General features: G+C 41.9%; 2 protein-coding genes across 9 annotated transcripts in view; one reads left to right on the plus strand and one right to left on the minus strand.

Annotated features, from left to right (window-relative positions):
* Positions 1 to 3825: 3825 nt before the first annotated feature.
* On the minus strand, positions 3826 to 6774 carry NCBP2 (nuclear cap binding protein subunit 2). Its single transcript, XM_055817747.1, has 4 exons — positions 6640 to 6774; positions 6183 to 6364; positions 5239 to 5377; positions 3826 to 4577 (listed from the first exon to the last, which is right to left on the minus strand). Exons 1-4 carry the CDS (start codon positions 6724 to 6726, stop codon positions 4479 to 4481), a joined length of 507 nt encoding a protein of 168 aa, XP_055673722.1. The 5' UTR covers positions 6727 to 6774; the 3' UTR covers positions 3826 to 4478.
* Positions 6775 to 6945: 171 nt separating this feature from the next.
* Positions 6946 to 24823, plus strand: part of TEX11 (testis expressed 11) — a 33040-nt gene continuing 15162 nt past the window's right edge. For all 8 annotated transcript variants that reach the window (XR_008749633.1, XM_055817742.1, XM_055817737.1 and 5 more), the window contains exons 1-15: positions 6946 to 7081; positions 7169 to 7377; positions 9414 to 9498; positions 10663 to 10742; positions 11206 to 11286; positions 11369 to 11488; positions 12967 to 13047; positions 15482 to 15567; positions 17037 to 17094; positions 17917 to 18012; positions 19606 to 19687; positions 21449 to 21527; positions 22236 to 22387; positions 23046 to 23131; positions 24277 to 24414. Coding sequence is in view for 7 of the 8 variants with exons in the window: in XM_055817742.1 (XP_055673717.1) it covers positions 6946 to 7081; positions 7169 to 7377; positions 9414 to 9498; positions 10663 to 10742; positions 11206 to 11286; positions 11369 to 11488; positions 12967 to 13047; positions 15482 to 15567; positions 17037 to 17094; positions 17917 to 18012; positions 19606 to 19687; positions 21449 to 21527; positions 22236 to 22387; positions 23046 to 23131; positions 24277 to 24414 (1569 nt within the window). In the remaining variant the exon portion in view is untranslated. The remainder of the gene's footprint in view (positions 7082 to 7168; positions 7378 to 9413; positions 9499 to 10662; positions 10743 to 11205; positions 11287 to 11368; positions 11489 to 12966; positions 13048 to 15481; positions 15568 to 17036; positions 17095 to 17916; positions 18013 to 19605; positions 19688 to 21448; positions 21528 to 22235; positions 22388 to 23045; positions 23132 to 24276; positions 24415 to 24823) is intronic.

Here is a 24823-nt window from a genome sequence, read left to right on the forward strand (position 1 = left end):
TGGCTGGACACCAGGTGTCCACCAAGCTGCTCTATTACTCCTCTCCTCAGCAGGACAGTGGGGGAGAAAATAAGATGGAAATAGGAACTTGTGGGTCAAGATAAAGGCAGTTTAATAAAGCAAAAGCAAGGTCACATGTGGAAGCAAAGAAAAGCAAAAGATTTATTCTCTGTTTCCTTACTTCTTTTTACAGTGAAACCAGCTTTCAGAAGAATCTGATTACTCTTTTCCCTTCTCAAACACTTCTTCTGCCTTGTTGCCCCACACGGTGATGTCATCAATGTATTGTAGATGTTCAGGGCATCACTCTTTTCCAGTGTAGTTTGGACTAGTCCATGATAAATGGTAGGGCTGTGCTTCCACCCCTGGGACAGTTTGTTCCAGGTGTCTTGGACACCCCTCCGTGTGGGCCTGCATTCTGCTGCCAAAGGAACTGAAAAAAATGCATTGGCATTGTCAACTGTAGCATACTGCTTGGCTGCCTTTGACTCCAGTTCCTGTTGGAGCTCTAACTTGTCCAGTTCAGCAGCACTCGGTGGTGGTGTGAGTTCGTTCAGCCCACGATAGCCTACTGCTAACCTCCACCCTTCGTCAGACTTTTGCACTGGCCATGTGGGACTGTTAAAGGGTGAGTGAGTCTTGCTGATCATTCCTTGGCTCTCCAGTTGATGAATCAGCTCATGGATGGGAGCCAGGAAGTCACAGCTCGTGTGATACTGCGACCAGTGCACCGTCCCGGTGGCATCTGGCACCCGCTGTTCTTCAACTCGCAGCAATCCCACCATGAAGGGATCTTCCAAGAGGCCAGGCAGGGTAGATCGCTGTTTGATCTTCTCGGTGTTCACAGTGGCTACACCAAAAGCCCACTGGTACCTCTTGGGTCCCTGAAGTACCCTCTCCTGAGGCAGTCATGCCAAGAATACAAGGGACCTCTGGGCTGGTCGCAATGGGGTGCTTTTCCCACCTGACCCCTGTTAAGCTCACTTCAGCCTCCGATACAGACAATTCTTGGCACCCCGCCACTCCAGAGATCCGCATGGGTTCTGTGCCTCTGCACCCTGATGGCACCAGCGTACACCGTGCACCAGCGTCTACCACAGCCTTATACTTCTGTGGGTCTGATGTGCCAGGCCATCGAATCCACACAGCCCAGCATACCCAGTCACCCCTTTCCTCCTCCTGGCCAAAGGCAGGGACCCTCTGTTCCTGTTCCTGGTCAGAGTATTCACTGTCTGACCCTTGCAATGCCAGGCCAGAAGTCCCCTCACCAGGGGCAATGGAGGTGACCTCAGTCTTTCTATGTCTGGGAGATCGCTGATTGCCTTCTTGTGTCTCTACAGCAACAAAGCTGACAGGCTCCTTGCGTGGCCCCTTTGTAACAACTGCCTTCCCTCCCAGTTTGCATACACGGGCTTCCAGCTTGAAGGTGGGTTCACCATCCCACTCCCCATTGTCCTCCCCCTTGTCACACAGGAAGAACCAGAGTGCAGCTCATGGCATGTGCCTGGGGCTCCCTTTCCCCTGACCCGGGCAGGAGGGGACTGACCTCTTGGGGTGCCCCTGACAGCCAAGGTGCTGGCCTGTAGGGGTCAAGAGGGACAGAAACTTTCTTCAAAGTTTTGGAGCCCAGAAGACACTCTCTCCACAGCTGGTGTATCCATATCTGGACAATACATCGCTGCCAAGCTGTTAAGAGTATCACTTTGATTCATGGCCTGTGTGCACAGGCCATCCTCTGGATCTTTGGAGATCTCATCACTGTCTAGGTCACTGTAGATGACTTCCAGCACTGCCAATTCTCTCAGCTACTGGATACCTTTAGCTGTGGTAGTCCACTTCCCTGAGGAGTTCACAAGACTTTCCTTGAATGGGTATCTTGCACTCAAACTCGAGAGGAGCCTACCTCCAGAGACTGCAAATTGCTGCTTCTTTTCCAATTCCTCTCTCAATCTCAGGCCATCGAATCCACACAGCCCAGTATACCCAGTCACCCCTTTCATCCCCCTGGCCGAAGGCAGGGACCCTCTGTTCCTGTTCCTGGTCAGAGTATTCACTGTCTGACCCTTGCAATGCCAGGCCAGAAGTCCCCTCACCAGGAGCAATGGAGGTGACCTCAGTCTTTCTGAAGGAAAGCTTTCTCAGGAAGCTGCTGGGCTTCCCTGCATTCCATTTGCTGACCGTCAGCCCCATTGCCCCAGCATCGGAGCCGCCAGGCAGCAATCCACTCACCCGGCTGGCGGCTGTACTCCTTCCACATGTCTCAAAGCTCTGATGAGGTCAGAGACAGAGACCAGGTAGGTTCCTATTTCTTACCTGAATTCCCTCACTCCTTCCTTTAATTTCTTTGCCAAAGGACCAGCTTCTTGATTAAACCCTTCCTCTTCTTCCTCCTCTCTTACTCATTGGTGATACGGATCCATAGACCCCATTGTTGTTTCTTTTTCACTACGGGGACAATTACTGTAGTTGTTGTTGTTTGGGTCCCCACCTCAACGATGGTGTCCTCAGATGTGGTCTGGATCCCTATCTCTACCATCATGCCCTCAGGTGTAGTTTGCATCCCAGCCTTAGTCAAGGTGTTCTCAGAGGTGGTGTGGGTCCCTGCCTTAATCACAGTCCTCTGACAGTACCGAACTGCAGCTCGGCAGGCACAGGCCAAGCCCCAGCAGTGCTAGAAGCTGCTGGTTTTTACTGGTAGGCAAGGCACCCTTCTATCCAGTGGCACATCAGTTTGCCTGCTCGGGTGTAAAGTCCCAGGCTACGGGAGGTGATAACCACCCCAGGCACCTACCCAAGTCTTTCCACGCACCCTGCCACCCAGGGACCCCTGCCACCCAGGGACCAGCCGCCTCAGGGCATGCTTCAGCATCGCCTCACCCAAAAGTTGTCTTCTCCTACAGCAGGATGACACCACATTCCACAAAACCCATAATATGTCAACAGCGTTAATTAGTTGCATTAAACAGCTCATGCAAGGGTGAACAAGGACCTCAGGAACCTGCATTGTAAACCCACCCAGACCGGGTAGGAAGAAGGAGATGCATTCCCTCACCCTTTCCACAAGACAGCTCCCCCAGCACAGCAAGGCCATTAATGCCAGGGCAAAGCCCAGGCTCAGCAAAATAAAGACAAGCAGTGCAGCCAACAAACTCCATGACCCATGTGGAAGCTTACTACTGAGTAACAACTACTGCTATAGCACGCTTAATACAAAACTGCCAGTCTCAGGCCCCATGTTGAACATGAAAAAGGACTGCAGTGGGTTGACCCTGGCTGGATGCCAGGTGCCCACCAAGCCACTCTAGCACTCCCCTCCTCAGCAGGACAGTGGGGGAGAAAATAAGATGGAAAAGAGCTCATGGGTCAAGATAAAGGCAGTTTAATAAAGTAAAAGCAAGGTTGTGCGTGGAAGCAAAGAAAACCAAAAGATTTATTCTCTATTTCCCATTGGCAGGCAATGTTGAGCTGCTGAGAAGCAGAGCTTCAGTAGGTGTAGACAAAATACAAATATTGTAGTAACGAATACACCTCCCCATCCCAAACCCCTGCCACCTTTCCCTTAGTTTTTATTATTGAGCAGAGGTCATATGGCAATATCCCTTTGGTCAGTTTGGGCCAGCTGTCCTGGCTCTGTCCCCACCCAAGATCTTGCCCACCTCCAGCCTACTGAGTGAGGCAGGGGGAAACACTGGAGACAGCCTTGATGCTGTGAGCATTGTTCAACACTAACCAAAATGCTGGTGTTTATCAACACCTCTAACTACGAAAACAAAGCACAGCACTATGAGGGCTGTTAGGGGGAAAATTAACTCCATCTCAGCCAGACCCAATACAACTGTTTATTTAAAAAATTAAAAGAAACTTTTAACAAAATCACGCTGAACAGTGAGGATCTGAAAAAGCCAGGCAGCACTGGGGGCATCATTAAGAGAAATGCTCTGCAGGCCCTCACCAACCCAAGGGCTAGATGTGCAGACAAGCACCTCCAAGGATGATAAGACCTTGTTCCACTTCTCTCATCCAAACAGCAATACTGCTTTGGAAGCTGATGAGGTTGTAAATTAGAAACCTGAATCATCTTGTGCATCCCCATAAGGTGCCCAGACACCTGGATGGCTCCGATGGTGGTATGTTTTTAAGAAGTTCCATTTGAGAGCAAACATGGCTGCAGTCACAGCTTGGAGGACGCCACCTGCTTAGCTGTGTCATAGCACAAGGTGTGTGTGACATGCTGCATTTCTTCTTACCCAGAATCCTGCAGAGCTGTCCATTTTTTTTTTCCCTTGTTGCCCTGTATCAACACAGAACATCATCTCTAGCCCAGAAGGAAGGGGGAATGAATACATGTATATCCACAGTCTAAGGAGGGTCACCTTTTGCTGGAACTTGGATATCACTCCCTACCCCAATCCAAAATGCAAGAGCAGGGCTAGCTCTGGAAGGACAAAGCCCTCTACGAGCTAGGACCCACGAGGCAATTAATAGATTGCAGGCTGATGATTTGCCTTCTGCATCTGAATGATCTTGCCAAAGCCACCTCTTCCCACATCGTAGTCTGTCCGGTACTCATCTCGCACCTGAGGCAGAACAGTAACACAGATGTTAGTACCCTGCACTGCCTGACTCCTGCTAGACTTCAGAATCATCACCCTCTCCTTGCTCAGTTGCTGGGGAACTGGAATTCAGGTTAGAACAACTTAGATTCATTTGAAATCTCTTCAAATAATCCCCCAAAAAGGTGGTAACGGTAGTGAAAATGACAAATTAGCATATAGCTGATGGCTGAGGTCTTTTTAGACAAGAAGCAAGTAAGACCCCAAACTATTTTCATTCAGCTTTGTAGTCCAGCTTTCTGAACTGCCAGGCTTGGCTTCCCAAACATTTCCTCCCCTCCACCCTGGAAATCTGCAAAGGAACCTCACCTTCGCACTGGGGCAAAGTGCTGCTTTGTAAGATTGGCCTAGCAGCTTTGCTGTCCCCCTCCATTCAAACTCGGCATCTCTTTAAGAGTACTAGCTTGGATTAGGGAACATTCTGCTTACATGGTGGGATATGTGGCCTTAAGTTCTATTTCTAGCTTTTTAACCAGGCATCAGTCGCCAAAACAACCTGGGAGTGACTAAAGCTCATTATCAGGTCTTTACAGTTTACACATTGGTCTGCATAAGACAAAACTAGCAAAGCAGTACAGAGTCTTAGGGGGATCAAATTCAAGGTATGAAGTGGTATTGTCTTCACCTGTCCTCCAGTCTTTCCTCTTCCATACTGTCGCCCCTCCTTAAACCCTGCATCCCAGTCAGTTCGAATGATGCGGTCATCTAGTCGTGTGCCATTGATAAATCGCATTGCGTGCTCAGCATCTGCTCTTGTGTAGTATCTGAAGCATACTATAAGGAGAACTAAGTGTGATATTTTGTTGGGTACAAGGAAAATAAAAAAAGACAACTATTTCATTTGAGAAGCAGAAAAACCCTGCCTTCCAGCCTTTTCTATTCTTTCTGCTCTCCTCTACGGGATCAGAAACTGTGCTCATATAAATCAAAGCTAAAACCAGCTCCCACCCAGAAAGGATTCTAAACTGAAAGGATTAATGTTAGTACCTGCACAGACAAGAAGTAGTTTTGGAGCACTTATTCCACACGTAGATGAAACAAAACATGTTAAAGCCTTGCTAACGGCAAGAAAGCTGTAATACGTCTTTTTGTACTATTTGAAACTTGACTGAATTTGAACAAGAGGGAGAGGCCTCGCAAGAGCTTTGCAAAGACAGCTCATGGTACAACTTGTACAAGCGTGTACCCTGTACTTGGGAATACCGCCATGGCTTATTCTGCTGCCTCATTCAGGTGTAAAGTTAAGGTAAGAAAGTGACCATGCTCTGGCCATACAAGACCTCAGAATGATGACTGTAACAGTTCTGATTTTGGCCCTAAAATCATTAACGAAAGTAACAAATTAAAGGAGCTCTTTGCCACCTCCAGGAAATACAGCAGTGGTAGCACTCTCTGCCTATGGCACTGCTGTCTCAGTTAAAGCAGTGGTGAAGTAGCAAGGGTGGGAGGGAAGTGCCTGGTAGAAAGCAACTGACTGTCCCTCCTCCTCAGCTAACCTTGCTGCACAAAGAGGAACTAAAGGTGGCAACCACCCAGGACCCGAGGGTAACAGGGCACCAGAAAGGATACTCGACAAAGCAGAAACCACAGGGAGTTTTCTTGATCTTGTCCAGCCCCATGACAATCCTCTTGACATCTCCACACTTGGAGAAGAGCTCCTGGATCTGCTCCTCGGTGGTATAGAAGGACAGGTTTCCAACATAGAGCGTAGAGGAAATTTTCAGGGATTTCTCCTGCAGCTGCCTGCTACCCTGAGGGCAGAGGGGAGCACGCAGCGGGGTGAGCACGCCTGCCGCCCCACTTCTGCCGCCAGGCCCCGGCGGGCACCTGCCGCCGCCCCGCAGACGCGGTGCCCTCCCGTTCGCGGGCTGCTCGCACGGCCTTGGCCCAGCAACGGCGCTCCCGCCCGGGCCCCGCTCCCGCCCGGGCCCCGCTCCCGCCCGGGCCCCGCTCCCGCCCGGGCCCCGCTCCCGCCCGGGCCCCGCCGCCCCTACCCCCACGCCTCAGGCCCGGCCGCCGGGCGCACCCGGAAGTGCTGGTCGCGGTACTGGCTGATCTCGCAGTACGAGTCGCTGTTAAGCCCGCTCAGCGTCGTGTGGAGCAGCCCCGACATATCGCCTGCGCCCGCCCGGGCCCTGCTCCCGGGATCCTTCCAGAACGGCCGCGGCGCCCACCGCACGGCCAGCGGGGAGGCCGATCCGCCGCGCTGTCCGATTGGCCCCGGCGCCTGTCGCTCGGGGGCGGTAGGCGGGGCGGTAGCTCCGGACGGCCAATCGGCGCGCGGTGTCACCGGGAGAGCTGGGTTCGGCGCGGCCGTGCCGTAGGGCTCGGCATGCTCCGCGGCGGCGCGCGTGCGGGCCTGGAAGCACGCATGCGCGGCGCGCGCACCGCCTCCTCTCTGGTCGCCTCACGGGGCGCGCGCGGGGCGGCGGCCGCCATGGCGGGGGCACGGCGGGAGGCGGTGCGAGGTACCGCCTGCCGTGGGGCGAGGGCCGCCTTCCCGATAAGTTTCTGGGGGTGGCTGTTATCACTCTCTCCCCTCTCCTGTGTTACAGGGCTGGTGCAGGAGCTGCTGAGGGAGGAGGCCCCGTCCCGCATCGCTGCCCTCACCGAGGAGCTGTTCCAGGCGGCGGGGAGCATCTCTGAGGGGGATGGGGGCGCGGCTGGGGCAGAGCCCCGCTCCGCCGGCCCGGTGCCCCTCTCGGGCCCGCCGGAGGCAGCGGGGCTTTCCGCTTCTGCGCCCCAGGCGGCGCCGTTGGCCCAGGTTGGTGGCTGCGGCTGGCGCTGTTCTGCGGGCGGGGGTCCCGCTGCCCATCAGCTGCGGTGGAGCTGAACCTGTAACTGCAGCGCTATGGAGACGTAGACAAAACAGTTTAGCTTTTCATCTTTTAACCCCATAGCATGAAATTCCAAAATAAAGTGGGAAATGTTACGTTTGAAAAGTCGATGCGAAAGGATGATCCGAAGTATAAAAGTGCATCATAATGGGAAAATTTACTGGTGGCTTAGTAATGTTAACGGTTTTTATTATTTCAATTTTCAAGTAGCCTCTAATCGTAATTTCACATAAAAATGTAAGCATGGAGTGCTGATGCATTAAGAGTTGGGTACAGGGCCAGATAAGAGGTCATTCCTCATCTTGTACACGGATTCTGATAAGGATTGCAGATATTTGAGGAAGAAGAAAACAAGGAAGCATGTCCTTTGCCTGATAAACCCAGTACATAATATCAGCGTGAGAAGTACTCGTTTTCATATGTTATAAAAGTGAACTAGGGGGTTGTTTATAATGTTTCTAATTTTAGGAGTTTTTTCCTTCTGTATTTCTTCTAGAGCAGTACTTGTAATAAATGTCTGCTTTAAAAAGCTTTTCAAAAAGAAGTCTGATGGGTAATATATGCATCTGGCGTAAAAACAGGCCCAGTTGAGATACAGGCCAACCTTTTCCTCCACAGTTTGTATTTTGAAGAGAGATTTAACTCATAGTGATTATCATCTAAGGAAGACTGATTCTGAAAGTCCTAAATTTGTGACAAGAAGCAAGATAGGCTTGCAAGTGTCCATGGCGGAAAGTATGCTCAGTCTGTAGAGAAATACAGGAGCATGAAACTGGTATCCTTCAATTCTTCCTGGATAAGTTGGGCTAAATTATTTTTAAAGAAATCATTAATTTGTAATCTGATGTCCAATAAAAGGGCCTGTGAAATGTCTCCTACTTAGGCAAGAGTATATTTGTAGGCAAGATCTATCCTGGAAACTAGGATTTGAAGTGATGGGAAGTGCAACCCTTCAAGGTGGGTTGTTAAAGAAGCTTCTTGTCTTTAGGTAGAACTGCATCATCTTTTTAACCATAGTATATATACAGTAGCCCTTGTGCTTTCTTTGTTAACATCAGAAGTTTCCTGATGTAGGTAGGTATTTAAAGTAATTCAAGCTACTTAGTTTTCTTCTTGATAGGCAAAAAAGGTGAAGCGTTGGTATAGATATATTTTCAAACCTGAAACAATTCTTACAGCTCTTTTCCAATTCCTTCAAATTCTTCAGCACCTGTTTAAGATGTATGTGATGTATTCTGAAAGCTGCCAGTGAGTCAGTTGTGTTTTGGACATGATGATGTGCTGTTGCACAGATTTTGTATCTGTGAGAAACCCTGTCCATCTGCGATGAAGTGAGGTCATGTTTTGATAAGTTTGGGAAAGGACTTGATAGAAACATAGGTTAGGACATTGCAGTAATATGACAGATTAATGGGATTTGTTTAGGAACATATTTGAAAGTTTCTATAATCCACCACCACTTACAGAATTCACTGTTATGCATAATTTCACACTGCAGCTGAAGGCAATGATGGATGATGTAACATATGTGCTATTGGTCATATGATTAATTAGGTTTTTTTAGTTCCAGGTCTTGTCAGCCCTGGATTTACAGTCATGTTCTCTTACCTTGCTTTGTCTTGGAAGTGCTTTCATGTCTTTAGAAGATATGAAATAGTCTTTTATAAGACTGAATATATCTTCTGAAATGATGAATCTGTAGAAAAGAATGATGCATACTTTTAGCTGAAGAAATGCTAGTCCATTCAGTGTGCTTGTTTTCAGGTCACTATCCCAAATCTCCCTGTGGGATCATGTTAACAGTTTTTTGGAAAACCCACACCCTGACTCCAATGTAAAAGGAAGTTGTGCAAACATCCAGACAGATCATTACTGTGATCCCCATGACAGAAGGTTCCTTTTCCAGTAGCAAATTTCAATATTGACACAAATCCAGTTAATCTGATGGAATTCTCCTACTCAGGTTGAAGAGAGTGCAATAAACCTGTGGAACTGGACTGTGACCAAACACATGGGTTGCATTGTCAATGATGAGCAAAGAGCTAAATGTATGTATGTGTTCTATACCTTCTTAAATGTGTTTGTGTGCTGTAGCATGAAAAGGAAAAATTTTGCTGACAGGCATATATGTAGTGCTGTAGATTTGTTTGGATCTTTGCAGCTATAGGGTGTAGACAGAGGAAAATATACAGCTGTTCTTCTATAAACAGTTCAGTAAGGAGCACCCTAGTGTAATGGTGATCTCGTTGAGACACAGAATTGGCGTAGACAGTCGACCCCCGCCCCCTTTTCCATGCCAGAGCATCAGTAAAAAGGTGATGTAACCAAAGAAAGCTGTAATTTGCCTTCTTATGCTATGGTTTTAATTAAAAATGTATGGAAATAACACAAATGTAAATTTTAGACAGTTGTCTATATCTTAATTTATATCAAGTGAGAATGTTTCTTTAATAGAACTGTCCCATCAATGTTTACATACAGAAAAACTCAAAATCCTCTTTTTACTTCCCTGTTTTAGCTGGGTATACAGCTGGTGGGTTTGCTTGGAGCCAGGAGCAGGGCCAGGGGAAAGCAGAAGTGAGCTTTTGGTCTTTTCCCTCAACCTGGTCTTTATGTGGTCCTGCAGGACTGCAGTATCTGGCCCACATTTTTGTCTTGAGGGATTATAGTCAAAATTATGTATAATCTGCATCATATAAATTATATCAGGTACAGGGAGAAGGTTAAGTTTACACAAAATAAGTAGTAATTGTAGAGCGTAATGTTCTCAGATCTTGTATCACAGCTGAAGGGCCAGGGAGAGGCTATTTTAAATACATTAAGTGGTGTCTTTTCCATCCCTGATGTATAAGGAAGGCCTGAAAATATTTTTGCTTTTTACTTTGGAAATGTCAAGATTATTAAACTTCATTTCCCTATTTTGCTGAAGGCTGTTTTGAGGCTCTGAAGACATGTTACTGTAAGCACATACAATGTAATTAAGTCTTTGAATACCATGTATTTAACTTAAAGTGTTTAATAGGTGTTTTGGTGAGAATATATTTTTTTTCTTACTGCCTAAAAAGCAATTTTAAGCAGCTTGGCTAAAAATCAGACTGCTTTGACTCCCGAAGCTTTCAAATTTTTCTCTCTTGTAATTTAAAATGGCAAGCAATCTTTCAGATATGGCAGGGCTTGACTTTCAAAAAAAAAAATGCACTGTTTTCTTGCAGTACGGTTTGTTGCTTGCAGACTGGTGTGCTTTTGTGAAGGCAGCGATCCTCCAGAGGCAACTATTCGAAGACAGATTTTGGTAAGGCTAATGGTGGGTGAGTAATGAAGTACAGTTGATCACCAAGGGAAACCTTAAAACCCCATTGTGGTTGCTTTACAAAGGCAGTGAAATATACCTGTAGTTCTGGGGAATATGTATATTGAAGGGGGCCTTTATAAACACAGGGGACACCTTGCTGAGCCAGTGCAGTTAGGAATTTCTGAACAGTGCAGCTAGCATCCCATCTTTGTCATATGGTAAAATGTTGTATGAGCAGCCTATTCATTTATTTTAGTATCTTATTTTATTTTCTGGTAGGGCACCATAAGCCTTGTGCTGCATCTAAGTGTTAAGGACTTGATTCAGTCATGTGAGGTGCATGTCAGGAATCGAAGACCTGATAAACCCCTCTCCTATATTAGATATGTACATCAAAGAGAGCTAACATTGCTTTTCTTGAAAGTGACTATATTTTCACAAAGCCACCTGTTTTCTCCTTCAGATGTCTATGAAAACTGGGAAAGGGTGGATAGATATCGGAAAAGCAGATCTTGCTGATGAATTTCTAGAGATTGCCATGAATGTAAGTTCTTTTCCAGTTGTAATTTCTTACAAACACACCTATTTGTAAGTTCCTTGGTTGATACCTACACTTTGTTTTCCAGAGTATAGAAAAACTGTATGCGAAGTTACTTAAGGGGAGCGATGGTGAAGCAGATATTCATGTGCACAAAGCTGATGTGGAGAAGAACCTCTTCAAAGTACTCTCTTATCAGGCTGAATCAGTATGTGTTCTTCCCAGTTTTCCTTATAAGTCACTGGGGTTGTAGAGGGAAACTCTGACCCAGTTATTAGTTGTATGAATGCTTGGCATTGAAGACTTGCTGAGGGATACATTTCCTTCACTTAGATGTAAGATAGCAGATCTCGTGTTTGCATTCAGTGTTGCAATCATTTAATGGTTTTTAATTTGCCTAATTTATCGCAGTCATTTCTGCTGTGGTGTTTATATCTTCTAGTTCAGATTTGTTGCTTTATGATTTGGCTAGTGTGGCTGATAATAAAACAAACAGCTGCCTTTCTGAATCATAAACGTGTCAGGTGGCCTGTGCCTGACTGAAGAAGGGGGATAGGGCTGGTATAGAGCTCAGGTCACCCTGCTTTCATGTAACGCACACAGCAAGACTAGTCACTTTGGAACACTCATCATACTGCACTAGTATTTGCAGCTGGGCTGATTGAAAGTATTATGGTAGTATTCATCATGGCTGCAGATAGCCAACGTTCATATATAGCAAGTAGATATTATTAGCCACATGTGCGAAGTCTTCTGTAACTTAAAACTTTCATGACTCTACAAACTCTTGAACATCATCACAGCTATTAATATTATATGCCATCAGACAGAGATCTTTCTATACATTAATACCCTCTCTTCCACGACCTCATATATGCTGCTTTCCACATACAAAGGCTTTAAACAGTGGGAGAATCAGTATAAAATTACAAGATCTGGAAATACTGAGATCTATGACATTTGATATTTTCTTTAAAGTCTCAGTCTCTGGCATCATACAATGAGGTAAGAATCATGGTGATAATTACAAAAAAAAGCACCTAGCACAATATGAGAAAAATCTGAAAAAAACCCTGCCAAAGGTTTTCTAGGGGATCAACAACACAAATTACAATAATTCAAAGTATGTAATGTAGAAATTCAAAGTTTTGTGAGGCATGGTTGTGCCTGACTGAAGTTTCTGAGTGCTTGATCAGTGCTACAGACTTATTACAGACATATAAGTGTAAATATGAGAAAAAATAGTTGCCTGCATCACTGACCTCACTATCTAGAAGGGGAGCACTGTCTCCAAATTTCTCAAGAGCCTCCCTAAACAGACAAAAGCAGTGGCCAAAAGTTTGAATTTGATCGTGGAGACAAAAGGGGACCTTAAATTATTGAAGAAGTGGTTTGAGATTTGCTGAACTGTTGTGTCATCTTAACATCTGAATGAACTTGTCCCATGCATCTAGCCTGTTCACGCTACCTGAGGACTGCAGTGTTTTGCTGGATGTCTTTATTATCTGGCAATATATAGCAATATACAGAATTATTGTAGCACTCTAAGGACAGATATCTAATCCCAAACCTAGCTTTACTGAATGTGAAAAACCAAAGTCTTATTTTAGAGAATCAGTCTTTTAATGAATTTTAAAGACAAGTTGCTCACTAACAGCTTGTTGGCGTGCTCTACTGCTTTCTTAGGCAGTTGCTCAAGGGGATTTTCAGAAAGCGGTTATGTGCATGCAGCGCTGCAAAGATATGTTGATGAAATTGCCAAGAGAGGTAGGTGAAATCATCCCTTCTTTATCATTCCAAACTTTGAAAATCTGCTTTCCTCTTTATATATTAAAGAATGACATATACCATAAAACATTTTGAAAAGTACTGTGAACTGTGTATCTCTTCTGTGGTCTTTTTCTGTTGCTTTTTGAGATTTTCTTACTAAAAATGTTGTATGAAAATAGCAGGTTTTTTTTCTTCAAACTTAATTTTTTTTCTTGTTTCTCATAGTTCATCATTCAAAATAGAATGATAAAACTCTTCCTAAAGAATGAGAGAAGACAAATCAGCAAGCAAGGCAAAAAGATTTCTAAACTGAATATGCCAGCTGCATGCCAGCTGCATTTTACATATTGCATCTTATATATTGCTTCCTCATTTGTTCCCATGTAAACTTTTGTCTGGAGACAGATGGGACAAGAGAAGAGCTGAGTTACTAAGGTTTTGATTTGCAAGTCTATCACTGCCCTCAGTAATAATCTTCATGAAACTGTAAAGCTATGAATAGAGGCTTCCCATTGCACTAAACCGTGTTCTCTGTAGTTCTTGTATCACAGAACAATGTCTAGAGAAAACAAACTCTAGCATATGCACACTAGTTCTTTGTTTGCAGAGATAGAAGTCTGATATGTTTATATCAGAATAAACTTCACGTCTATTTTCATTTGCTCACTTTAATGTTTTCCCAATATTTAGGAAACATTTTGTTCCTCTCTTTGTGGCACAGGTAATGGGCTTTTAACCAATTAAACTCCAACAAATTTTAAACTGAAACTGGATTTTGTGATCTGCAGGCCTTGTTGAGTGCATCTGAGTGACAAAGTCAGTTGCAGGGGTCTAGCTTTGATTTGAATCATAAGAGCAGAATTTCCCACTGTGCATTGTTGAAAATGCTCACTGGGATCTTGGCACTACTGTTCCTCATTTAATTTTAAATTAATCCCATACTTTCTGCTTAAACTTCTCTATTAAACTTCTCACGATGAATGCTCTTCACAAACCAGGAGCACTGATGCAGACAAGGAAAATGCTTCTGATCATGAGAGGTACAATTTACTTGTGGTTTAAAGAGTGGTATTTAAACAATGAGAAAAAAGGAAAGAGCTATTGGTTGCTGGGTGACTTTTAAGTTTTTGGACTACTAGGTAGCAGTCAGTCCTTAACTATTCCAGGCTCCCACTGTACCAGAGAGCACTTGCAGAGCGCTTGCGCTATGGTCATGTATGGTACCACAGATCAGCTGGAGAGGATTTGCAGCTTGTGGATCATCAGTGGTCTATGAACCATAACTGGGAACTCTTGCCGTACAGGGTGAACTGCCACAATTGTTCCAAACACCTGTTGTTCAGAGAGGTGCCAGGTTTATTGGGATATTTAGTGTTACACTTGATGCCTGGAACACAGTCATTCACTGAAATAATATTTTAATTATCTTTTAAAATACTTCTTTTCCAAGCATGCAGGTAAATGAGTGGGGCATGCCACAGTACGCCTACAGCATTACGCTGAACACTTTGCATGAAACCTCTCAATACAGTAAACTTCCTGTTCTGGAAAGAAATCATTCACAAATGAACTTATGAAAAATAAGGGTTTCACATCTGAGAGTGATCATTATTTCTGTTCATGCATACTGAATGTGCTTTTGTCTCTGAATTGTAATGAAATGATAAATTTGAAGCAAAATGTTGTGCTACCTCTCTCATTCTTGCCTGAGGATTTGAAATCTGTAGTCACTTGAAGGAAGCATCATTTATGCTTGGAAAAGAAAGTTTCTGCAGAGGCAAAATAGTTGTAAGTGTTGGCAGTATATTAGCATATAAAAACTTTTCTGTCTCTTCTTTGGACAACATATGACAGCTGCAAATAATTTCAAAGGAAAGACAAATTGTTATGAACAGACATTGTCAGGGCTGACTGATACAGCAGAAAGCAATAGTGCTCTGAATAACCAGGCATTCAAAAACAGTTGTCTCCTAAAACTTGTATGTGGATGATCCTTTTTTAACCTCTAAGAGACATGCCGGGAAGAAACCTACCATGGAAGATGTATAGTCTTCTTACCTTAACTGTGTAAAACTTTTATGTCTTTTTTAAAAAATCAAGTTGTAATATTGCAGGTTTTCCTCTCAAGTTTTAATTTTTGTTGTTTACTTTACACAGTTCTAGTGCTTTCAGTTTGGTATCTTGAGGAATTATTCTACCTTGTGTGTCAAGAATCCTGCTGTTTTGCACACCTCAACTGGTTAATGATGCTTCCCTTTCCCACACAATTATGATTCCATTTTAGTCACGGTCAATATCTGCTTGTATAAGGTCAGAAGTGATAATGGTGGATATATCTTTAAAGTAAAAAGCATTCTAAATAACTTGAGACTGGAGTGTCATAGATCTAATGTTGTTTCTACAAGAATGTTATAGGAGTCTTTTATTGCAGACCTGTTACCTGTCAATCCTCTGCTACAATTTTGGAGTGGAAACCTATGAATGGAAGAGGTATGAACAGAGCTCCTTCTGGCTCAGGTAATGTGCAAAAGCAAACGAAATAAAAGCCTACTTTTGAGATCTAAAAATATGTGTGAAGGGGAGTGGGAGCAAGGGAAAATAGAGGTTTGATTAAAAATGTGAGAATACAAAATTTTAGGTGAACAAAATTAGCTGAGCAGATACTTGGTGACTGTCTTGCTCTGCTGCCTAACATTTATGCCTGCTTTCCACATCTGTTTTCCTGTCATTGGAATGAAAATTGTCTTTCCATGGTTCTCATTAATTCTCTCCCTAACACTTCTTCCAAAGAGATTATTTTTGTGAGGAGGCTGCTCCCAGTTCTTGTGCCATTCATAAGTGATAGTGAAGGGATCTGAAAACTTCAGAAAAGAGTAGGTGGATTCTTCTGATTGGTTTTCAATGGATTTGTTTTAAAAATTAAATATTAAACATTAATTTCTCATAAAGGAAATGTTCATTGAGAGCAAGTCCTTTACTGATGAAAGACACAAACATCAAGGTGAAAAAGAAATAGAGATGGTTTGGGTAGGATCCAAATAAGTAGTGTGGTACTACTAAGGAAGAAAAAACGTAGGCTCTTGGGAAGAGTATTCTCGTGCCAAGGTCACAGCCTTAGCTCAGAAAAATTGTGGGTTTTTTTCTTTTAAATAGAAAAAAATGCACAATATCTGTTCAACTTATCAAATTCAAAATAGTTATCGTCACATATGTTGTTAAAGAGGATTTGTAGAAATACTTAAAATTAATTACAGCTGGTGCTTTGGAGATTACTTTGTATTTTATTCTTGTGGAAAATGAAATACCAAGTCCCAATGACAAAATTTGAGGAAGAAATAAACCTTTGCAAAGTGCAAATAATTATTTGGAGAAAGAGATGCAGCTCCATCTAGTGGGTTAAAATTCCACTGTACTGAGAATAGATTAGAACAAATGCCCAGTTATTGTTTTTCTAACACTTCTTTGTTCACAGCGTTTGCTGTGAGTCAGATCTGGTTTTGTGGCATTACCACTGCCTTTTCTCTTGAGTGGTCCTTTGTGCTGTCATTTAACTTTTCAAAAAAGAATGGGGAATCATGAGTCCCAGGTTCTGTTTCTGTCTCTGATCTTGATTTGCTGTGATCTTGAGACCAGGTCACGTATAACCTGTGTGTATGACTATATTATATGTCAGGTGAGAATGAGAACACTTGCTTCGTCAACCCCCCTAGAGTTAAAACTGATAAAGCCTACTGAAATGCTTGAATAGAAGATGTTACAGAAGGTGGTGCAACAGATTGAAGAAAGTGATTGAGTCCAATTTTTAACATGAGGATGTAGAAAGAAAACAAAATTTTCTGTTCTGTGGTCAGAGAGAGTACTGAGATTAGTTTGTATGATTTATGTGGTTTCTGACTGGTTAAGTGGGAAAGAACAGGAATGTTGCACGTATCAGAAGATGTCTGAATTTGTTATCCCATTTAATTCTAACTTTCGCTTATTGATAGTCAGAGTTATGACATTGGGAAGATGGACATGGAGTATTCTGTTGGCAAGGAAATGCGGGTAAGAAATAGAGAAATTGCTGTTTACAAATTGGAGGATTTTGTTAGTGTGACTGTTGTATCATCAGCTTCTGCTGTGCCAAATCTGACCAGTGATTTCTTTGGCCCGCTCTTTAGGACTCTCTGCTATGAAATTTGGCAAAGTTGCAAGGTCATTTGCTATGAGTGTCAGTCTGAGAGTTCAGTCACCGATGGGTGCCCTTAAATCACATTCGAATCTAATATTTTACAGAAATTAAATTATAGAAAGTAAGGCTGAGATAGACCCTGAAAGGCCATTGCTTCTTCCTTTCCTCCTCTTCTTTCAAGGCATCATCAATTGCATCTGTGTCATTTGACAGATGTTTGTCATTCATAAGCCTGTTACTCCTTTTGCTACCCACAGTGGATATGGAGAAGATTTTAATCTCTTCCTCTTTATATAAATTATTTATGTATTTGAAGGTTATTATCATTTATATCTTTTTGTTGTTTTTTTTTTCTCTCAGTGAAGTTTGTACCTCCTGTTCCTTCAGTTTCTTCTTTCATTCTGTTTTTTCCAGATCTCTTTTTCCTTGCTACCCTTGGCTTCTCCTCTGAACTGTAGTTGATTCATGTTCTGTGTGAATAGTAGTGCTGAACACTGGATATACTTCAGAACTGAGCAGTCACTCTATATGTCTGATACCAGGCAGGCATTCTTTTGACTCAAGGAGCTTTTATTTTTTGTGACCTTAATTTTGAAGTCTTTTGTATTCGTATGTATGTTCATCTGTGGCTCTTCCCCCTGCCCCCAGCCCCTGCTCTTCAGGCATTCAAACTTGCTGTTTTTTTTTCTCTCCAGGCTAAAGTGCTGCGATTGTTAGCTACAGTCTGTTTCGAGTGGGATTGCAATCTGTATCTTGACAAGGCATTGAAAGCTATAACCTTGGCAAATCAGGTAGTAACGTCTTACTGTATTTGTGGTGAGCAATAGACAAAACTCAGGCATTTATCAACATAATGATATGGATCACTGTGTGTTATCCTTGACATCAGATAGAGGTGTGTTTGCTTTGCTTTGGTTTTCATACTCACGTTTTGGTGTTCCCAGCTTTTTTATAGAGAAATATTTCTTTGCATGCAGATGTAGAGCTGTCTTCCTGCCTCAAATCTATTAACAGTGAGGTCTTCTGTTAATGATATGACTGACATTTTTCTGTTGTGTATTCATGAAAACTGTCCAGAATAAACTACAGCATGGTCCACCTGAGATTTATAGCAGCTGTTTTTTTATGCACCAGACCTTTTGTCTTGCTTTGGGTTATAATGGATATGTCCATGCTACATTTTGAGTCCACAACTTGTTACCTGTACAAATACTTGAGCAAGCACCAAACAGAGTTCAGTTTTGAAAGCTTTGTAGCCATGCTACATCAGTCTTATTTTAAGTAATTAATTTAGCTATTGGACTTTATGAACACGGTTGTATTTCTTCTGGAACCTGAAAAATGAGCTGTATACACATACCAGCTAACCTGAAGAAAGTTCATGTATCTCTAAGCAGTCACTACAGTGAGTTCTTTTGCTCTAGTACAAATTCTATTTCTTATATAAAGACTTGGATTAATTTTGTGCTTCTGTCTTTTTGGGTTAGCTAGAGTGACTTAAATCTGAAAAATTTGTATTTGTCTTTGGTTGACCATTTTAAAATTTCCATTATCTCTTTCATACAAAACAAATTTTAAGTACAATTACTTAAATAAGTATAATTAAGTATAAAATCCTGTTTTAAATGAAAGCTCAGATTCAGTTTTCTACATGCTGTTAAAACTTTTAGACAGATGATGATGCATGTGCTGGTGAGATCAGAATAAAAGGCAGTGTATTTTAATAATTCAAATAACATCTTACCACAGTATCTCAGCCCTTTGCAGTTTTTATTGTATTTACTTTCACAAAAGCTTTTGAGGTGGAAAGTGTTTTTATCATCATTTTGGTAATGTATGTTTTGATATTGTGTGAGGATATGGAAAACTAGAAAAAAAAATATTCTGGAGTCCGAAATGTGCAGTGTTTTAGTGAGGGCTGTAGTATACAGTCTTCATTATTTCCATTTGCTCCCATTGTTGTTCTCTGCTAAATTTTGTATTATTATAAGCTACTTTGAATTCTGCTCATTAATTCTAGAGTAAGCCAGCCAGTTCACACATAGAAAAACAGGAAATGTTTGTATCATTCAGTATTGTTCATCTTCTATTTATAAGTATTGAAAATGGGCCACATCAAATTGAGAATCTTGTATCTCTTGCTTTCATTGTCCTCATGGCCTTTTGGCAGTGTAAGAATGAATAATGAAGATGAACATTGCATTTAAGAAGAAAATATTACCAGTTGGCTACCTGTTGCTTCAATCATTAAAATCAAACTGAAGAATGTAGTGGAGTGTCTGTGACGTACTGGTATCTGTCTGTGTTATGAATGTGCTGGACTCTCGCAGGATCCGTGTTCTACAAACAGCTGTCCAAGTAACGTATTGTTTTTCATTGTGCAGGAGAATATGCATCCAGCGGGGGTTTTTTTGAAAGTTAAAATTCTTCTTAAAAGTGGAGCATCAGATGAAGATATCAACTCAGGTATAACAGTTCTGTGTAGGTTTCTTAGTAAGATCATATGACTCCATATCCATGAAGATGGACTTGAGTTGTAGATAGAAAAAAAAAAATCCCCTTCTCGTATGTTTTAGAGGAATCTTCATTAGTGAAATGCCCTTTTGGTTTTCGACTATGAGACATAGTAGTCAGTGTTCACAGAGGAGTTATCCAGGTGCTGATTTAAGTTTGAATTAAGCATGACTTTATTGAGAATTTAAATAGACATGCTGGAAATAGGGAAGGGTGAAGACTTGGAAGCTTGTTAGACTGAGGACAGTGAAAATCTAGCAATGTAAAGGTGTGGTTTATTTTAGACGCATGTCTAAGATTACTCAGAAAGGGTGAAGGTGGATTGTCTCTTATGCAGTCAGCATAGAAGAAAGGCTTGTGAAACACTGCTGTTCTCTGTGTGTGACTTTGCAGATTTTAGCCAAGAGACATCAAGTGCCAGTCGGTGCGTTACGGAGTTTGTTTAGTTTATCTAGGACATATAAACTCTTTTCTCCTTATTCCTCAAACTTGTCATTTGAAGAGAACTGATTTTTCTGTTGACATGAGAGGAGAAGAAAGTTTTTTCAGGGAAAATTTCGTGTAGTAAGGGTAATGCATCAGGAGAAATTTATTTCCATGAATAATGTAATCTTAAGGAAGAGAGGCTTTGTACTCTTCATGGTTGGAAAGCATCAGATATGTAACGAATGCTCTGAGAAATAAATGTAGGATGAGACAAGGAACTTGCAGAGAGCTCACAAATAGTTTGAATGCTGCCAGACTAGCAGGAATGGAAAGTCCACTTTGGATTGCTCCGAATTTCAGCCGGCTTTCAAGTGGACAGTATTCAAAACTTAACATTGCAATAGTTGGCTTCTGTTTTGCAGTTTGAATTGTGAAGCCATAGTGTTACCTATCAAAAAACTCTGCACATGTCTAGTAGCACTAAGACTCCAGTCAGTTTTTCAAGCAAGTTAATTAATAAGTGGGTATCTGTCTTTTCTTGCGTGGCTGGCAGAAAAGAATGTTGTGTCCATGTGCTGCAAATTCTTTGTCTTTTGAGTAAAGATTCCTGCTAAGTTTTAGGCATTTGACTAAAATCTTGTATTGTGCACTTGTACACAGCTACCTTATAAATACTTAACAACTCTTAGTCATGTCCCTGTGTGTTCTCTGATCTCATCGAAGCTACAAATGTATACATCTTGATATTAACCATCCAGCATGGTCTAGCAATTTTTAAACTTTATCTGAGTGGCCTAAAACTGATACCTACTTATCAGTACCAGTTAATTCAACAGCTGATGTTAAAGGCATTAGGTTTAAGTAGTTCCCATTGCAATGTGATACCACCACACAGCCTGAACACTGACCTCAGTCTTAAATGGTTCCTGCTGGATAAGGATGAGACACTGATGGAAAGCAGCTTGAGGCAAAAGTTTGTGCTACTAATGTGAGACAGAGGGCTTGAATTCCAGGTCTATCAGTCTGTCACCTCTCTGTAGTACTACAGTAATTGTACAGTGAAAGTCAAAGCACAATAGACATATTTTATTCTTCCTTTTGTTTAGAACTTATGTATTGGTTTGGATTTGGTGTTGGTTTTTGCTGCGGGCATGGGATTTTGGTTTGATTGATTGTTTGTTTATTTGTTTTTTTTCCCCAAAGAAGCTGTAAGAGGCGAATGGTAATTTGAGCAGTTAAGTGTATTAAGCTGATTAAACAATCTCAACTGCTTTGTGTTCTGTTCAGCTGTTTCAGAATTGCTGCATCATGAGATGTCTCTAGACTTTTATTTGAATACTGTCAAACTGCTGCTGGAGCATGGAAGGTATGAAAGCATCGCTAAGTGGGGTGAACACTATTTGGGTTTTGTAGTTGTTCTTTTGTAAGCAAATAATATCTATTGTACAATGATGCTTTATCTTAAATGAAAACTCCCAGAGGTAGGTAAACAATTTTGAGGGGGAACCTGTCTTTTCTGTAGCAAGGGGATACAGATTATGGCAGCAGCAGAACAGGGTATGAAATAATGTTGAGCGGCCATTTGCAATGCTGTAGCCTTATTTTAAGGTTTTCCCTATGTATTTTTAATGTATGTCTGGAATTATCTGAATGATATCTTTCTTCCATGCTAACTAATAAATCTTCAGAATGAGAATTTGGAGTCCTAGAATCATTCTTGTGAAAAACAGTATAAGGTTGAACAAGTTACTGCAAAATAAATTGAGACATGAAATCTCACGCTCTTGAATGCTCTGTCATGATTATATATGTATATGCTTCTATCTTGCAGTAAATTCTTACTCTTTCATTGTGAGGAGTAAACTCTTATGAATACTGTGGAACAAGCATGTGCTAATAGGAAGTTACTACTGAAAGATGAACTGCAGTAAATTCATACCTTGACTCACTCAGTGTGATTGTGTGCCAGTAGCATTAATTAGAAACATGCTGTATGGTGTGAATGTTATTCTTTAGAATGGAAAATTAACAGCTCTTCTTATGCAGCCTCTTAAAAATGCATCTGTGTGAATAGGGAATCAGTTGGTTTTGATTTTCTGAAATCTGTTCCTGAACGATTTGAATCTTCACCTGACTTTGGAAAAATTACCCTGTTCCACATCGAGTTCCTGTTGCAGAATAAGAGGGAGCTGCTTGCTAAGCAAAAGGTTGAAGAAGTTATTATAGGTCTGTATGCATCTTTTGCTGCTGTTTACTGAAAGCTGAATTTAGTTGGCTGAAATCTTGAGTTCTGATTTTCATGTTTTTTGCTTATTCTCATCTTTATTTGTGTCTGTTTTCCCTTATGTTTCTTTTGCATGGTAACTTTCAATTTCCATAATGAAAGACAGTCATGATAAAGCTCAGGGTTAAATTAACTTGCTAAACAATTCTTCCTTTTTAGTGTAGACTGTGTGTGACTGATTAGGAACATTTATCAGAAGTTCTTTGTGATGTTAATACTTTGTCCATCCAGCCCAATGTGGGTTTTTTTGTCAGTATTAAAGCAGGTTGCATATCCTTGTTTGAGCAGCTGAATAATGGTTTGTTTTTCAGGTCTGCTGCACTTGCAGCGCTGTAGTAATTTTTGACTGTCTGATCTGCTGGAAATCAAACCATATTATATGTAGCATCAAGCTAGGTTCAAGAGCCACATTTATGTTGGGTGGTTTGTGGGTTTTTTTTCAGCAGCAGGATATGAAACTCTGGGTCCTGGCTGAAACTATTGCTGTGTCAGTGTTGTTTGTTGTAGACTATGGGACAGTCTTTCTCAGATAGTTCTTAGGTGCTTCTCAGTGTGCTGCTTAAAGTTTTTGTAAAGTGATGATTTGCGGTATCTTTTCAGGTCATTATACTGGGAAACAGCTGTTGCCTGAAGCCTTGAACCAGCTGCACATCATCTTGTGGGACAGAGCTGCCAAACATTATGAGGTCTGGAACCAAACAGTAGTGTTGTTATTTGTGTCGGTGAAAATGAAGATAGGCTTTTTCTGACCTCTTTGGTATGTCTGTTATTGGTTAGAGTGCAAGCTGTTACTAAGATCCCTGTTCCAGTTTGCACTAGTTTTATTTTCATCCAGCTGGGTGCTGTTTTCCATTACAACAGCAAGTTTCGAGTAGCCTCATCTCAAGGTTTGTACATGGGGAACAGTTATGGTCAGAACTGATCAGCAAAGGAACCTGTGCAGCCCATCGTTTTGGTTCTGTCCTGGAACGGTGTCCTGGTTTTGGCTGGAAAGCATGCAAAAACCTGAAAATATTCTTTACATTGAGCTGCTTATTTTGTGGTTCCTACCCTCTGATGGTCACTTGTTGCTTTAAGGAGCATGAATTTTTATCATTTGTATATTGATTTTCTTTTTAGCCTATATAAAGTAGCTTTGGATGCCAACATTGTATCTTAATATACAAGTTCTGTTATTCAAATCCAAATACCTTCTTATTCTTTCAGTATTTGAAGATGAGCTCGTGTTCTACTCTTATATTTCTGTCATATGCACGTTTCTTAAATACATAAAGAAAAACATGTGCCATTTTATTACTTCTCATCTGTGAGGTCAAGAATGAATTTTGCTAATGACACAGCTTCCTTCCTCCTAATTTTAAAATAAGTTCTCTATCCAAATTGGAACTATAGTTGGGAGTACCATCTTCAGCATAGTGCCATCAAGTTTCACAGTCTAAATGGGATAAACACGTTTGTCTTTTTCTCTTAGTTTCAGTTGCTTTGTATTATGGAGGGAGAGGGGTTTTTAAATAATATTTCTGTTCTGTATTTAGTCATAAGAATGCCTTTTCTGGGTCAGATGAATGACACGTCTAGTCCAGTGTGCTGTCTTTATAATGGCCATAAGAATAAGGGAAGAGTAGGAATAGGTAAAGCGTCAGTTCTGCTAATGGGTGTTACCTGTGTTGTGGGATCAATGATTGCTCTTCTGGGGGACATGTTACACTAGAACATACTTGGTTATCTAAATCATTCATTTCCTATGAACTTTTTTTTTTAATTAAATTTGGGAAAACATAGACAGTTTAGGTGATTTGGATGGTTTTGGGATTTTTTTTTAATTTCTTAGGCAAAAAACTATTCTGAAGCTCTTCACTGGTACAGTTATTCTGTCAGCTTCTACACACCTGGGCAGATAGATCAAAACTTGGCTAAGCTGCAGAGGAACATGGCTTCTTGCTATCTTCATCTGAAACAAGTTGACAAGGTATATATATGTATACATATTTATTTACTTATTTATTTTCATTGGTTTTGTTTTTGTAGTTATGTCATTGGGACTTAATTTACATCTTTGTTACTGTACCTCTTTTGCTTTGAGAGAGGGAGCTGTGTCTTTGCCTGTCATGCATCATCTGGCAAAGAGACGTAGTTTGTCATCTTAGCTGCTATGGGGGCCTCTGTATCACCTGCCATTCTAATGGGAGAAATCATCCACAAGCCGTGTGACCATGCCTTAGTGTATCCGGTTTCTTCTCAGGTTAGAGGTCCTCCTCTCTTCAAGACAGGTGAACCCTGATGGGAAGCGTGTTTGATGTGTCTTAACTAGAACTTCCCACAACAGTGTGTTATCCCTCACCTCTGCAGACAAGTGCATCTGCTTTACCTATCTAGGC

The sequence above is a fragment of the Falco peregrinus genome, chromosome 13 (genome assembly GCF_023634155.1).
Source record: "Falco peregrinus isolate bFalPer1 chromosome 13, bFalPer1.pri, whole genome shotgun sequence".
Taxonomy (NCBI): domain Eukaryota; kingdom Metazoa; phylum Chordata; class Aves; order Falconiformes; family Falconidae; genus Falco; species Falco peregrinus.